Source organism: Scylla paramamosain, chromosome 30 (genome assembly GCF_035594125.1).
Source record: "Scylla paramamosain isolate STU-SP2022 chromosome 30, ASM3559412v1, whole genome shotgun sequence".
Lineage (NCBI taxonomy): Eukaryota > Metazoa > Arthropoda > Malacostraca > Decapoda > Portunidae > Scylla > Scylla paramamosain.
In genome coordinates, this window is record NC_087180.1 from 19,547,103 (window position 1) to 19,561,614 (window position 14,512).

The 14,512-nt window shown below is 43.4% G+C and overlaps 1 protein-coding gene across 1 annotated transcript in view; it reads right to left on the bottom strand.

Annotated features, from left to right (window-relative positions):
* Window positions 1-898: 898 nt before the first annotated feature.
* Window positions 899-14,512, bottom strand: part of LOC135116098 (synaptotagmin-15-like) — a 14,076-nt gene continuing 462 nt past the window's right edge. The window contains exons 2-10 of the mRNA XM_064033309.1: window positions 14,312-14,439; window positions 12,701-12,819; window positions 11,582-11,719; window positions 10,660-10,870; window positions 9,109-9,202; window positions 8,365-8,532; window positions 7,804-7,914; window positions 5,952-6,153; window positions 899-5,375 (exon numbers count right to left, since the gene is read on the bottom strand). Of these exons, the coding sequence (XP_063889379.1) occupies window positions 5,248-5,375; window positions 5,952-6,153; window positions 7,804-7,914; window positions 8,365-8,532; window positions 9,109-9,202; window positions 10,660-10,870; window positions 11,582-11,719; window positions 12,701-12,819; window positions 14,312-14,439 (1,299 nt within the window). The 3' untranslated portion in view covers window positions 899-5,247. The remainder of the gene's footprint in view (window positions 5,376-5,951; window positions 6,154-7,803; window positions 7,915-8,364; window positions 8,533-9,108; window positions 9,203-10,659; window positions 10,871-11,581; window positions 11,720-12,700; window positions 12,820-14,311; window positions 14,440-14,512) is intronic.

The following is a 14,512-nucleotide window of genomic DNA, read 5'->3' on the forward strand; positions in this document are numbered from 1 at the left end:
TTTCATGGGCAAAAAAACTAAATTACGTAAATAATCAAGCTGTAATCAAGTATAAAAAGCGGGATAAATAATTTTACATATTCTCTGATTATGGCAGCACTAAGCAAGTTCTATTAACGGATTTTTTTAAAAGGATTTTATTTTACAATGTTTCAATATGGCTGCTCACTTGACTTCATACTTACCATTATTTTAAAGGTGGTTTCTGCTTATTTACGAGATAAATGACTAAAATGAACACTTAGAAATAAAGATAATACACTTAAAATTGATTTTCCTGGTCACTGATATATCAGTGTACATTGGAAGGTGATTTATTGCAGTACATAAATAGCATCACCTTCAGACATAGATACAACATATACTTCACTTTCTGATGTAATAACATATCCCTGAACGACATTTACTTAACAAAAAATTCAGTTTTTATTTTAAAAAAGTTTTTTTTTGTCATTAATCAATATATAACAGTCGATAAAATGAGTTTGTAGACAAGGGATGTTGACGCTAAAGGCAGCCATCTTGAAAAATTTGACGAAATATAACACTTCGTAAATCTCGTCTTATAATCCACACTGAGGGTTAAGGTTTGTAAATAATGTCTAGAATATTACTTCATACTGTTATCCTTTATTCTGGGCAAGGATGTTATGCTTTATTTCACAGGAAACATATTTACCTGTGGTGAAAACAGCGGCAGGTGTCAGTCATTACCTCTTCTAGTACACATAACATGGAGGCCTGGGAACTGGTGGAAACTGATGCACGATATCCAGGACACACACACACACACACACACAACACGATGAGCAAAATAAACTGATGGTTATTGGTGCATGCTATCGAGAACACACACACACACACACACACACACACAAGGGAGAGAAAATACGTGACAAGATTACATTTTTATTGTTATATATTTCATGAGTATTGTCGCACCGTTATGAAGGAATCAGGAGGGAGGGTGTGCGGATATGATATAGGTAATTCTCTCTCTCTCTCTCTCTCTCTCTCTCTCTCTCTCTCTCTCTCTCTCTCTCTCTCTCTCTCTCTCTCTCTCTCTCTCTCTCTCTCTCTGCTACACCCTCCGTCGCTGTTCCCAATACAGTAGTTATGTCCTTAATGGTATAACAGTAATGTACATGACAGCTACAAGTATGATAGGTATATATATATACAGGTACTCGTTACAACAGTCTACAGTCTATGATACACCACTGTTAGTTAGCTATACATGCTGTCACCTCACACCTGACTCATAACACTGTACAATACACACACACGCACACACACGCACACACGGACAGGCACTCACGGACACGCACGCACAGTCACGTACACACGGACACACACGCACGGACACGCCTACACCTATGTTTTTACGTATGGTAATCCTCGTATATGGTTAATAGTAGTATAGACGAGAGGTATACATGTAATACAGTCGGTGAATACTAGACACAGGGAATACTTCAGTCAAGAGGCGTTTGTCACCGGGAGTGTTTCAAGATGCAGTGAACTCAAGACTCAGGGAACACTTCTGTCAAGAGGCGTTTGTCACCGGGAGTGTTTCAAGATGCAGTGAACTCAAGACTCAGGGAACACTTCTGTCAAGAGGCGTTTGTCACCGGGAGTGTTTCAAGATCCAGTGAACTCAAGACTCAGGGAACACTTCACGGGCTCCGGTCTCCCAATGGATGCTTGTTGCCGTAAAAAGCTTGGTACAGACAGACGAGTAACTTAATTTATTTTGAGGAATGAGAAATAGAGAGAGAGAAAAAAAAAACAAGAAAAGAAAGAAAAGAGAGGATTAGTAGTGGCTTAGTAAATAATAAACCTATATGAAAAAAATATATAGTCCAGAAACTGCAAATCATGAAAAAAAAAAATATAATAATAATGGAGATAGGAGAGTAGTGATGATAAAGAGGATAAAAATCAAATTATTAGACCTATTTCCCCATCGCCTGGTCTGTCTTTGCTTCCATACAATTACTGACTCGTTTATATAATAGTAGCGAGGGTCAATTCACCAAAACACACAAACACACACACACAAAAAAAAAAAACATTAGAACTTTAAACTGACACAATAATAATACGAGCACTTTAAATCTTAATGATATTTCCCATAGACACCCCATCCCTCCCTATACCTCAATTTACAACCTCACTGTCTCCGTGTTATTACCGACGCACTAACGACTCCCAAGAAAAGCTAAGGAGACGACAAATAACTAACATTTCCTATCCTTTTATAAACTTTAAGTCAACCGGAGCGAAATTTTTAAAGCTCAGAGCCAGAATGGAAGGAGCGTGTGACGTTATGGGGTAAATGTCATTTTTTTTTTTTTTTTACTATTATTATTTCAAGGGACAAAAGACTAACGCATTCCGTCTCTTCATAAATAAAACTTTAGTAGAGGTAGCAGAAATACCTATAGGGGGAATGGACACGTGAAAAAAAGGAAGAAAGGAAAGAGGAAAGAAGGAAGGGATGAAGGAAAGAAGGAATGAAGGAAGGATGGATGAAAGAAAGGAAAGGAAGGAAAAAAAGAATGAAGGAAAGAAGGTTACTAGGTATGAATGAAGGAAAGAAAGAAAAAAAAGGAAAGGGAAGAAGGAAGGATAGAAGGAAGGAAAGAATGAAATGAATAAAGAAAGGAAGAAAGAAAGGAGAGTAGAAATGGAAAAAAAACGTAAATAAAGAAAGATAAATAGAAATAAAGAAAAGAAAAGATACACTAAAAAAAAAACAGTTCTTATTTTCACGCGTCATGTGACCCTTTAACCTTACGAGAAAATAAATAAATAAACAAAAATAAAGAACACATCTCAAGTTACGCACCAATATATTGATTAAACGCGACCAGGTGTCCTCAGTAATGCCGGGAAAGAGAGAGGGAGAGGGAGAGGGAGAGAAAGGGAGGGTGAGAGAGTGAGAGGTAAGATGTCACTCAGTTCTCCCCCCCTGTCTCTCTCTCTCTCTCTCTCTCTCTCTCTCCCGCGCAGTATGTTGGTGTGTTCAGGTAGGAATTGATTGACACTGAAAGTATAGCCGCTTCTCGCCTTGCCTCGCTTCGTCTCGCTTCGTCTCGCTTCATCTCGTTTCTCGTCTCGCTTTTGTCCTCTCGCTTCACCTTCTCTCCTCGCTTCGCCTCGCCACAGGGAGAAAGCAAGACTCGCCACGCGCATCTCTCGTATATTATTTTTCTACTCGTAAATCGATTTGACGAAAAGGAACAATTAAATAAACAAGAGTACCGTATGCCCCGTGAATTCCTGAATGTTAAAGCACATATGGAAAGATTAAGTTAACTCTGGAGCTCCCTGCCTGCCTCTGTATTCCTCCCTATCTCTGACTTAAACTGTTGCAGGAGGGAGGGTTAGGTTACGGTAGGTTAGGTTAGGTTAAGGACTCCCTGCCTGTTTCTGTATTCCTCCCAATCTTTGACTTCCGCTGTTTAAGGAGGGAAAAAGGTTAACTCAGGTTAGGTTACGTTAGGACAGATTGTGTTAGTTTAGATCAGGTTAGGTTGAGAGCTCCCTGCCTGCTTCTGAATTTCCTTCTGCCTTAGACTTCAACTGTTTCAAGAGGGAAGGTTTTGGTTAGGTTAGGTCAGGTTAGGTTACGTTAAGTTGGACCAGGTTAGGTTGAGAGTTCCCTGCCTGTCTCTGTATTTCTTCTGCCTTAGACTTCAACTGTTTCAAGAGGGAAGGTTTAAGTTAGGTTAGGTCAGGTTAGGTTATTTCTCCCTATCTTTGACTTCAGCTGTTTAAGGAGGGAAAGTTTAGGTTAGGTTAGGTTAGGTCAGGTTAGGTTACGTTAGGTTAGAGCAGGTTAGGTTGAGAGCTCCCTGCCTGTTTCAGTATTTCCTTCTGCCTTAAACTTCAACTGTTTCAAGAGGGAAGGTTTAGGTTAGATTAGGTCAGGTTAGGTTAGGAACTCCCTGTCTGTTTCTGTATTTCCCTCTGCCTTTGACATGAGCTGTTTAAGAGGAACATTTCAAGACATTCACCCGGAAATTCTGGATAACCCTTTTGACTGCACTTTCTGGGAAGTGGTATCTTGAATGGGCCTTTTATATATATATATATATATATATATATATATATATATATATATATATATATATATATATATATATATATATATATATATATATATATATATAGTAGCCTTATTCTTTATTGCCCTTGACGTGAATTCCCTCTTAGATAAGAAGACAAACTCGCATTAAACGCACTTTTTTTCTTTTCCTTGTCGTGTTAGAGAATAAAATAAAAGTTTGAAAAGACGCACACACCGTGATCTTTTTAAGTGCGAAGACAAGCCCCCAAATACTGCATCACATCGCTCTTCTGTTTACTATAAAAGTGCCCTTGAATAACTAGATAAATCAATAAAGTTTGCATATATATAACCAGTGATCTTTTGAACATGAAGAGCAAAATACTACAAAATACTGCATTACATTGTCTTGTGCCACTCTGTCACTGAATAATCAAATAAATCATGTTTGCAAATGTAAATCCAGTCATCTCTTGAACCTGAAAAACAAAATAATGTAAAATACTCCAGAATACTGCATTACATTGCCCTGTGTCCTCCTGTCTCGTTGGTCTTTAGTACTATATTGGTGTATATTGGCGTATATCCTCACTTGTATATGATATGTAGACACCAGAAAGACAGTACAAGCTTACCTAGGTCTGCTGACAGGTTAATGCAAGCTTGCCTAACACCTGTGCTGGAATTACTGAGGCTGCTAGTAACTCTCCTATTCCTCCTGTTATTAATATCACTACTCCGTTAGCGACACAACCAGCAGGTACTAATGCTGCTATACTGTCAGCAGATGTCACTAGTTAGATTGCAGGCTAGCAGGTCAGCAGGATTTGGTAATATAGGTAGGTAGTTCTGCTACTTACTCCTGCTAGTACTACTCCGTGAGTGACAGGGCTAGCAGGTACTACGAGTATCTGCTGTACTGTCAGCAGGTGTCACTAGTTAAAGGTTAGCAGGTCAGCAGGTTCAGTTTATAGTTAGTAAAGGCAAGGAATCAGCACACACAGGACAGACTCAGCAGGAATACACTCTGAGTCAACAGATGTTAGTTACTACCAGGTGAAGAGGGTGACTGAGTGACTGAGTGAGTGAGTGAGTGAGTGTGTCCATACTCAGCAGGTGCTTCTAGGAGTGGCTCTAGTGTGGCTCTAGGACTGGTGGCTGGTGCGGCGGCTCTACTCAGTCAGCGGGTGCCAGAACTGTATGGGCTCCTTGGGCGCCGCGAGGGCCTGGTTCCACTGCGTGAGGCCCCGACCGCGCGCGAACATGTACGGCCCTATCACCACGCGACCCAGCGGGCGACCTGCAATGGTGGTGGTGGTTATAGTGGGGTAGTAGTGATGGTGATGCTATTTCTACTGCTACTACTACCGCTACTACTACTACTACTACTACTACTACTACTACTACTATCTGAAATTCTAAAGTTCTACAAGTGAAACAACAAAATCGTCATACACACAAACAAACAAGATTGACATTAAACTATTAGTAAAGTATTAGTAATAAAAAATAAGGATTACCCAAACCACTACCATCAAAACAGAATATTACGGGCTCGACTCAATCCTTTAAATCCCCAAACACGTATTTCAAACTGGAAAAAAAAAATTAAGTTATCCCTTCACATACACACAGATAGATAGACAAAATATGATTTACAGACCACAGGTACGTGTGTGTGTGTGTGTGTGTGTGTGTGTGTGTGTGTGTGTGTGTGTGTGTGTGTGTGTGTGTGTGTGTGTGTGTGCGTAATGCTGTGTGCGGAATGCTTCTGGGAAAGGGCTACAAAAGGCAGAAAAGAGACCCACCGAAGATGCCACACACACACACACACACACACACACACACACACACACACACACACACACGCACGTACCTTTGGATGAAGCATTAGGCGCGAGGCAGAGAGTCAAGTTGAGGTGCACTCCCTCGAGGGCGGGCGGGGGGCGGAAATGGAAAGGCTGGTTGAAGTGAGGTTCCTCCACCGCGGCGACCACTGCTGACTTCTTGGTCTTTATGGAGCGACGCTGGCCCATGAGAGACGCCTTCACCCACGAGACTGTCTCCCCGTCACCCACCTAGGGGCAGGAAGGCAGCGGGTGAGGCTGGGAGATCACATGGCACCAAAGACAGACGAGGAGACTAGGAGAACATGAAGATCAGTTTGGGGAGGAGAGAACTTATGTTGGGAGAGAGCGAAAGGTAAAAAAAAGGAGCGAAAAACAAACATTAGAACAAGAAAAGTGAGAAGGAGGTGAAAACTAAACTGGGAGAATATGGGAAGGTAAATAAGTGGGAGAGAAAATAAAGCAGGGAGGAGAAAGTGGGAGGAAACGATTGAGGACTGAAGGAGGAGGGAGGAAACGAGGAGGAAGAGAGAAAACTGAGTCAGGCTGGGAGATGGGAGAAGGGAGACGATTTTTAAAGGGAGAGAGTTGAGTGAGGTAACGAGAGAGAGAGAGAGAGAGAGAGCAGCGGAAGGGAGGCAGGATGAGTGGGAGGGAGGGAGAGGTGTGTGTGGGAGAGAGATAGGAGAAGGGAGCGCGGAATGGGAGAGAGAGTGAGTGAGGAAATGAGAGAGAGTAGGAGGAAATGAGTGTGTGGAGAGAAATGAAGGCACGTGGAGGAGGAGAGGAGAGAAAAGAAAAAGGGGAGAGAGAGAGAGAGAGAAAGAAGAATAAAGTATTAAAATTGAAAGAGACTAATCCATATACAGAGAGAGAGAGAGAGAGAGAGAGAGAGAGAGAGAGAGAGAGAGAGAGAGAGAGAGAGAGAGAGAGAGAGAGAGAGAGACATCCCTGAGGACAAGACCTGAAAACTATTTCATTTGGACTGACGCGGGAGAGATAAGAGTGTGACCTGGAGTAACGAACAAGTTGTCCCTCCCTCTCTCTCTCTCTCTCTCTCTCTCTCTCTCTCTCTCTCTCTCTCTCTCTCTCTCTCTGCACTGTTCTTTAATTTCTTCCTTTATTCGCTTTATATATTTTTTTTTACTTCATATTTTGTTTCTTTCATTTGATTTTATTCGACCTCATTAATTTTTATCGTTACTTTATTTTTTTTATCTCTTTCTCTTTCTCGTATTACCAATTAAATCCATGTTTGCCGTGATGTATTCCTGGTGAGCGGCGGCATGTGACCCCCAATTTGGTGGCGCATTAGATCAGTCAGTTAGTCAGTCAGTCAGTCAGTCAATCAGTCAGTTAATCTATCAATCCATTTATCTATTTATCTATTTATTTATCTGTCTGTTTTGTCTGTCTATTTCTCCTTTCTTCAATTAATCAATTAATCTAACTATTTATCAACAAATCTCTATCTTCCAAAGGTCCCGCAACCAGAAACACTTTGCTCTGTCACCAAGACTATCTTCAAAGGCCACAGAGATGATTAGCAGGGTTCTTAAGACTGTTTCTCCTCTTCATAATATATACATGTTATTAATCTGTCACCAGAACCATAAAAACACAATTAAAAACCCGTGCCACTTCAACTAGAGTCTTTTGAAAGCAGTAGAAAGAGGAGCAGCCCAGAAGCGTTTCACAATATGGTCCTACGTATGAATCAGTTAGTCAGTCAGCCAGCCAGTTAGCCAATCAATCTGTCAGTCCATGTATCTCCCTATCAATCTGTCTATCCGTCCATATATCCCTCTACCTACCTACCTATCTCTCTACCCACCCACGTCTCAATCAGCCAGTCAGCCGGCCAGCCTCTCCCCTCCTCACCTTCACTCCTCGCCCCTGGAACACGGTGAGAGACAGTCGGTGGAGCGTGTCGTTGTAGGTGAGAGAGACCAGGAGTTCCCCAAGGTTACTGCGAGGCTCACACTCGTCCTCCTGAAACAGACACACACACGCTGCCTTACTGTGTCACGCAACTGTTCTCTGCTTCCCGCATGTGACTGCCTAAAGGTGAAAATGGATGGATAAATAAATAAAACACAAAATGAGATGCAACATGAGATAGTTTTGTCACTTAGTAAGAAGAGTAGACCAAGAACCGATTAAAAGCGCCTAGGGAAAACCAGTTGAGGGAAGAAGATCGAGAGGAAGGCAGAGGGTGAGATGGAGATATGGAATCACGGCAGAACTGCAAAGGATGGGAGTCACTGAGGAAGATGCAAGGAACAGAAACAGCAGGAGGAAACTTGTACTTGGCGCCAACCCCTCACTCTTGGAAAACGGCAGAAGGAGAAGAAGAAGAGGCGGGTAGGAAGATGCAAGGGAGAGAAACAACTAGAGGAGACTAGTACATGGCACCAACCAAAGAAGAAAAAGGATAGTCACCTTAACCAGATCCCTTGCCATGACCGGGGCTGTCTCGGCGGGTGGCTGGGCGAGGACGCGGCCAAGGGGGCAGTACACGTGGCCCACAGTGGCTCCCTGTCTCTTGGGTCTGCCTCCGTCCAGCACTGTGAGTCTCAGGGTTCGCTCCCCGACGCACCGCAGCGGAATCTGTGAGCGAGAAGAGGAGATAAAAGAGAAATGTTTACTAGGAGAATAACAAATACTACAAGATATACTTAGAGAAGATTAAAAGGTACTAAGGCGAAGGAATATTTATCAGGAAAATAACAGATACCAGACACAAGATTAAGAGATACTAGGAAAGGAATCTGCAAGTGTATAGGAGAAAAAACTTGAGATAAAAGAGAAGCCAGAGGAGTGTTTACTAGGAGAATAACAGAAGACAGACAGAGAGAGAGAGAGAGAGAGAGAGAGAGAGAGAGAGAGAGAGAGAGAGAGAGAGAGAGAGAGAGAGAGAGAGAGAGAGAGAGAGAGAGAGAGAGAGAGAGAGAGAGAGAGAGAGAGAGACGATGAGAGGGGAAACTGGGACGGAAAAAGAGTTAAAGAGGAAGTAAAGACGATGAAAAGAAGAATAAAGACCAACACGACAATTGCCAGAGAGAGAGAGAGAGAGAGAGAGAGAGAGAGAGAGAGTGTGTGTGTGTGTGTGTGTGTGTGTGTGTGTGTGTGTGTGTGTGTGTGTGTGTGTGTGTGTGTGTGTGTGTGTGTGTGCGTGTTACTTACGTGGAATCCAAAATGTTCATCGAAGACTGGGTTGCAAGTTTTCTTCTTTTGTTTCGTTTGTAGGTATCGCCGCTCGTCTGGCAACACACTCAGCCTGCAACACACACACACACACACACACACACACACACACACACACACACACACACACACACACACAAGGGGAGAGAGGAAGAATATTATCTTAGTATAATTATAAACTAGATTGACACTCACTCTCTCTCTCTCTCTCTCTCTCTCTCTCTCTCTCTCTCTCTCTCTCTCTCTCTCTCTCTCTCTCTCTGTCTGTCTGTCTCTCTATACTCGTCACCTTAATTAAACACAAGCACAGTTCCTCAGAACGCATCTCGTCTAACAAAATGTATTCATTTCAATATATATATATATATATATATATATATATATATATATATATATATATATATATATATATATATATATATATATATATATATATATATATATATATATATATATATATATATATATATATATATATATATATATATATATATATATATATATCGATATTTTCTCCCATTTATTATTATTTTTTTTTTTTCGTTCTAAGCTGTAAATCTCAGGACAAGCTTTACATTTCTTTAAATTTGTCTGATAACTATAATGCATTGTTATATTTTTTCTCTTCTTTCTCTGTACAGTATTTTCCTCACACAGTATAGCATACACGAGGAAAATGTAGCATTTGTTCATCCTTCTGTTACGATTTTTTTCCTGCCGCAACGTAAATCTAAGGACAATATCTATATTTTTTATTCACCCATCATAAGTTGTACTCTTGTATTCTACATCTATTACTAAACTTCCATTATCTCCTGCTACATTATAGATTTAAGGGATATCTCTGTATTCTTTCATTGGCTCTTCATAACGTGTAGTGCTTCTGTGATTTACGACAAACAATATCTACTAAGCCTTTCTCAGCACAATACCTTCCAACAACTACGTATGTACGTACATCTTATATACTCACACTTTTTTCTTCATAAAATCTTCCCTGTAAAGAACACCCTTAGCCAGATCCGTCCACTAAGCTCCCTTTCTTCTCCCCTTCCGTCCTTCCCTTCCTTCCTTCATAACTCATTCACTCTCAATATCATCTACTTATATTACAGTACCCCCACTACCACCACCACCACCACCACTACGATCTCTCTCGTCTCTGCTAATCATCCTCTCACATCCCCTTAGCGAGACAGACGGGACAGAAATACCTTACGGAGAGAGTATAAGAGTATAAGACAACATGGGAAGCTGCAGGAAGACATCACGTGGCAGCAATTGTATCAAAACATGTCTGACCCTTTCCGCCTATCATCCTTATTAAATTTGTCAAGTGTTTTCAAAGCTCCCTGTTAACGCGGCACTAACAACGTGATTACTGAGGCTATTCCATTCATCAATCACTCTGTTTGGCTTGTTTCCACCTATCATCCTCATCCACAAACCTTTCTTGTCTTTAAAACTTCAATATTAACTCATTATCGAGTCTTTTCCAGTCCTATATCACTTAACTTGAGAGAGTCCTACCTAATGTAAGGGTCGCAGGCGTTGGTGGAGCCAGAGGTCCGTGAAGGCAGGTTCCTCACCCGCAGTATTCCCACCTGCAGCTTCTCCCCGTCACTCACGTACTGCAGCGTGAAGAAGAGGCGGCCCAGGTGACCGGCGGGGTACGTGGCTGGGTCATCAAGGTGGTCAGGAATGCGGTACAGCTCTGGGTTCAAGGTGCCCAAACTGTAACCTGGTGGGGAAGAGGCGTGGTTGTGCTTTTAGTGGTGGTGGTGCTTGTGGTTATAATACTACTACTACTACTACTACTACTACTACTACTACTACTACTACTACTACTACTACTTCTACTACTACTATTACTACTACTACTAATAATAATAGTATTCTCCCTCCATTTCTTCCTTTCTTTTTTTTCTCCTCTCTTCCTATTTCTCCTATTCCTTCTTTTTTTTACCTTCCTTCCTTCCAACCTTGCAATCTTCCTCCTCGTATATTTTTTTTCCCCGGAAGAGAGAGAGAGAGAGAGAATCCTCTTGATTCTTTCCTTCCTTCTTTCTCTCCTTCCTTCCTTCCTTCCTTCCTTCCTTTCGTCCTGAATTTCTCTTCCCTTTCCTCCACTTTCCTCCTCCACTATTTATTTCCTCCGTATCTAACCTTCGTATCTTTCTTCCTGATTTTTTTTTTCCTCTTCCTTCTTCTGCTCCTCTTCCGCCTCCTCTTTTTCATCAATCTCACTCTCTCCTCCTCCTCATCTCCCACTCACCTTCCTCTCCTTCTTCTCCTCCTCCGCCTCTTCTTCCTCCTCTTCTTCATCTTCCTTTCTTCAGTCATACTTCCTCTCCTCTTATTTCTCCTCTTCCTCCTTCTCCTCTTACTGTTTTTTCATTGATACATCCCTTCTTTCATACCTATTCTTCTCCTCCTCCTCCTGCAGCCTTACCTTGTAGGGAGCGACGCCTCAGGTCAGAGATAGATGCCCGCCTCGCCTCGTTCGCCGCGGCAGCCTCCAGTGACGTGAGGGACGTAAGGGAGGATGACGAGGCTGACCCGGAGTCCTGCTGCAGCTGTCCCGCCAACCCTGTGTGTGCGTGGTGGTGGTGGTGGTGGTGATGGTGGTGGTGGTGGTGTCGTTGTTATTACTTTTATTGCTGTTGTATTTTAGTGATGGTTGTAGTGGTGGTGGTGGTGGTAGTACTGTAGTAGTGATAGTAATAGAAATGGTAGTGATGGTGGTCTTTGTAGTAATAGTACTGGTAGTGGTGGTGGTGGATGTGGTGTTGACAATGGTAGTGGTAGTGTTTATAATAGTAATAGTGGCAGTGATAGTAGTGGTGGGGGTGGTGTTGGTAGAGGCACCGTCTGTGTGTCTGTCTGTCTGTCTGTCCGTGTGTCTGTCTATCTGTCTGTCTTTGTGTGGCAGTGACATTGTCTGGTTGCTAATAATGGTGTTGCTGGTAATGACGGTGAGGGAGAGGTTACCAAAAGTGCACCACCACCACCACCACCACCACCACCAATGGCAGGACTTCCTCACCGCACAATCATTAGCCACACGCTTATAATAGACTCCACCACACACCACCACCACCACCACACACCACAAACCACCACAGTATTTTTATCATAAGTAAAGGGAAGGAACCAGGAATGGCCGCGAGGGGAAGGAAGGAAGGAAGGAAGGAAGGAAGGAAGGAAGGAAGGAAGGAAGGAAGGAAGGAAGGAAGGAAGGAAGGAAGGAGGAGGAGGAAGAGGAGGAGGAGGAGGAGTAAAAGAACGAAGACGACAACGACGAAGAGGAAAAAAAGGAGGAATAAAAAGAGAAGAAGGAAACGAAGAACAATAACAAGGAGGAGGAGGAGGAGGAGGAGGAGGAGGAGGAGGGAGGAGGAGGAGAGGAGGAGGAGGAGGAGGAGGGGGAGGTATACAGAATAATATAGAAAAAAAAAAACATATAGAAACACATGAAAAGGAGGAAGGAAGAATAGGAGCGGGAAGAAAAGGAGGAGGAGAGGAGGAGGAGGAGGGAGGAGGGAGGAGGAGGAGGAGGTCGTCTTTGTACCTTGCGTGGCGAGAGGCGGGAGGTCGTGCAGGTCTTCTGGGTCGTCGATCTGGTTGTCGTCGAGAGCTGAGCCGAGAGGAGCCAAACTGGGAGGCAGAGTGAACCTTATCTCTCGTGTTCTGGGGAGAGAGAGAGAGAGAGAGAGAGAGAGAGAGAGAGAGAGAGAGAGAGAGAGAGGGAGAGGGTGAGTACGTAAGGAGGGTTAGAGAGAAGGACCTTTTACGTTTGGGCTTCTGTATTTCTCAGGGTCTGGTGAAAGTTACTGGGGTTTTCAAGGGAAGTTATTGTTGTTATGATGGTCCTAGTGACAAGCTTAACAGGTACTAGTGGAAGGTATTACGGTTTTCAAAGAGTTTTCATGGTTCTATAGTAATAGTTAACAGGCGGTAGTGAAAGTTATTTGGGTTTTCGAGGGAGTTTTCATGATTCATACACTATCAGTAAGAAAAAACCTCCATAACAACACGGTGTGTGTGTGTGTGTGTGTGTGTGAATGTGTGTGCGCCTCACCTCCCTGTCATTGTGGCAGTCAAAAGGCTGAACCGCACCACGCAATTACTCAACTCACCTTGAGACAGAGAGGAGAGAGAGAGAGAGAGAGAGAGAGAGAGAGAGAGAGAGAGAGAGAGAGAGAGAGAGAGAGAGAGAGAGGGATTATAGGCAGAGGGAAAGTGAGCATACAAAGGAAAAAGAATGGTTGACAAGGGAACAGAGAGAGAGAGAGAGAGAGAGAGAGAGAGAGAGAGAGAGAGAGAGAGAGAGAGAGAGAGAGAGAGATAGAGAGAGAGAGAAAAACGATAGAAAGAAAGAATTCCAAGAAAGAACTGGCATGATGCGGGAAGATCGGAGAGACATACGGAGGAGGAGGAGGAGGAGGAGGAGGAGGAGGAAGAGGTAGTGGTGGTGGTGGTGGTGGCGGTGGTGGTGGTGGTGGAGAAGGAAGAATTAGAGGAAACGTGGATTGGAGGAGTGGCGGAGGAGAAAGCTTTTAAGTATTTAAGGTAAAGAGAGAGAGAGAGAGAGAGAGAGAGAGAGAGAGAGAGAGAGAGAGAGAGAGAGAGAGAGAGAGAGAGAGAGAGAGAGAGAGTGCTCGATGATATTAAATAAAGCCATTAACCAAACCAATGCGGGATGGAGAAAATTTTTTGAAAGGAGTTTAAGGAGAATTGAGAGAAGATCTAATAGTGGCAAGGAACAAAGGAGGAGAGAGAATAGACGAATAATGGAAGGAATTAGGGATATTAAAAGAGAAATAGGAAAGGGTTTGAGAGAACAGAGGAGGAGGAGAGAGGAGGAGAGGAGAGACGAGATGGAGGAGGAGGGAGGAGGGAGGAGGAGCAGGAGGTAGGACAAGTAGAGGAAAGGAAGAAAGGAAGAAATGGAGGAGGACTGACGCTTGGGTAAAAATGTGAAGGGAGGGAGACGAGGACGAGAAGGAGGAAGAGGAGGAGGAGGAGGAACAGGGAGGAGAAGGAGGAGGAGGAGGAGGTTCAAAGAGGCTGAAAGTCGCTTGCAGAAAGATTCTGAAAGACTGACACACGCACACACACATACCCCTCTTCCCCCCATCCCCTCTCTCTCTCTCTCTCTCTCTCTCTCTCACTCACTCACTGGAAACTACAGGGTTGGTTCCCCGCGCCTGGCCATAACAGAATCTGCTGCCGCTCCTCATCACCCTTCCTTTCTGGCCACCCACCGTCGCGCTGCCCACACCACCGCCACCACCACCACCACGCCCACTACGCCGGGCAGCCACCGCCACCAGACTCGCGCCCCACACGCCGCCCAGCATCTCGACACCTGGGAAGATGG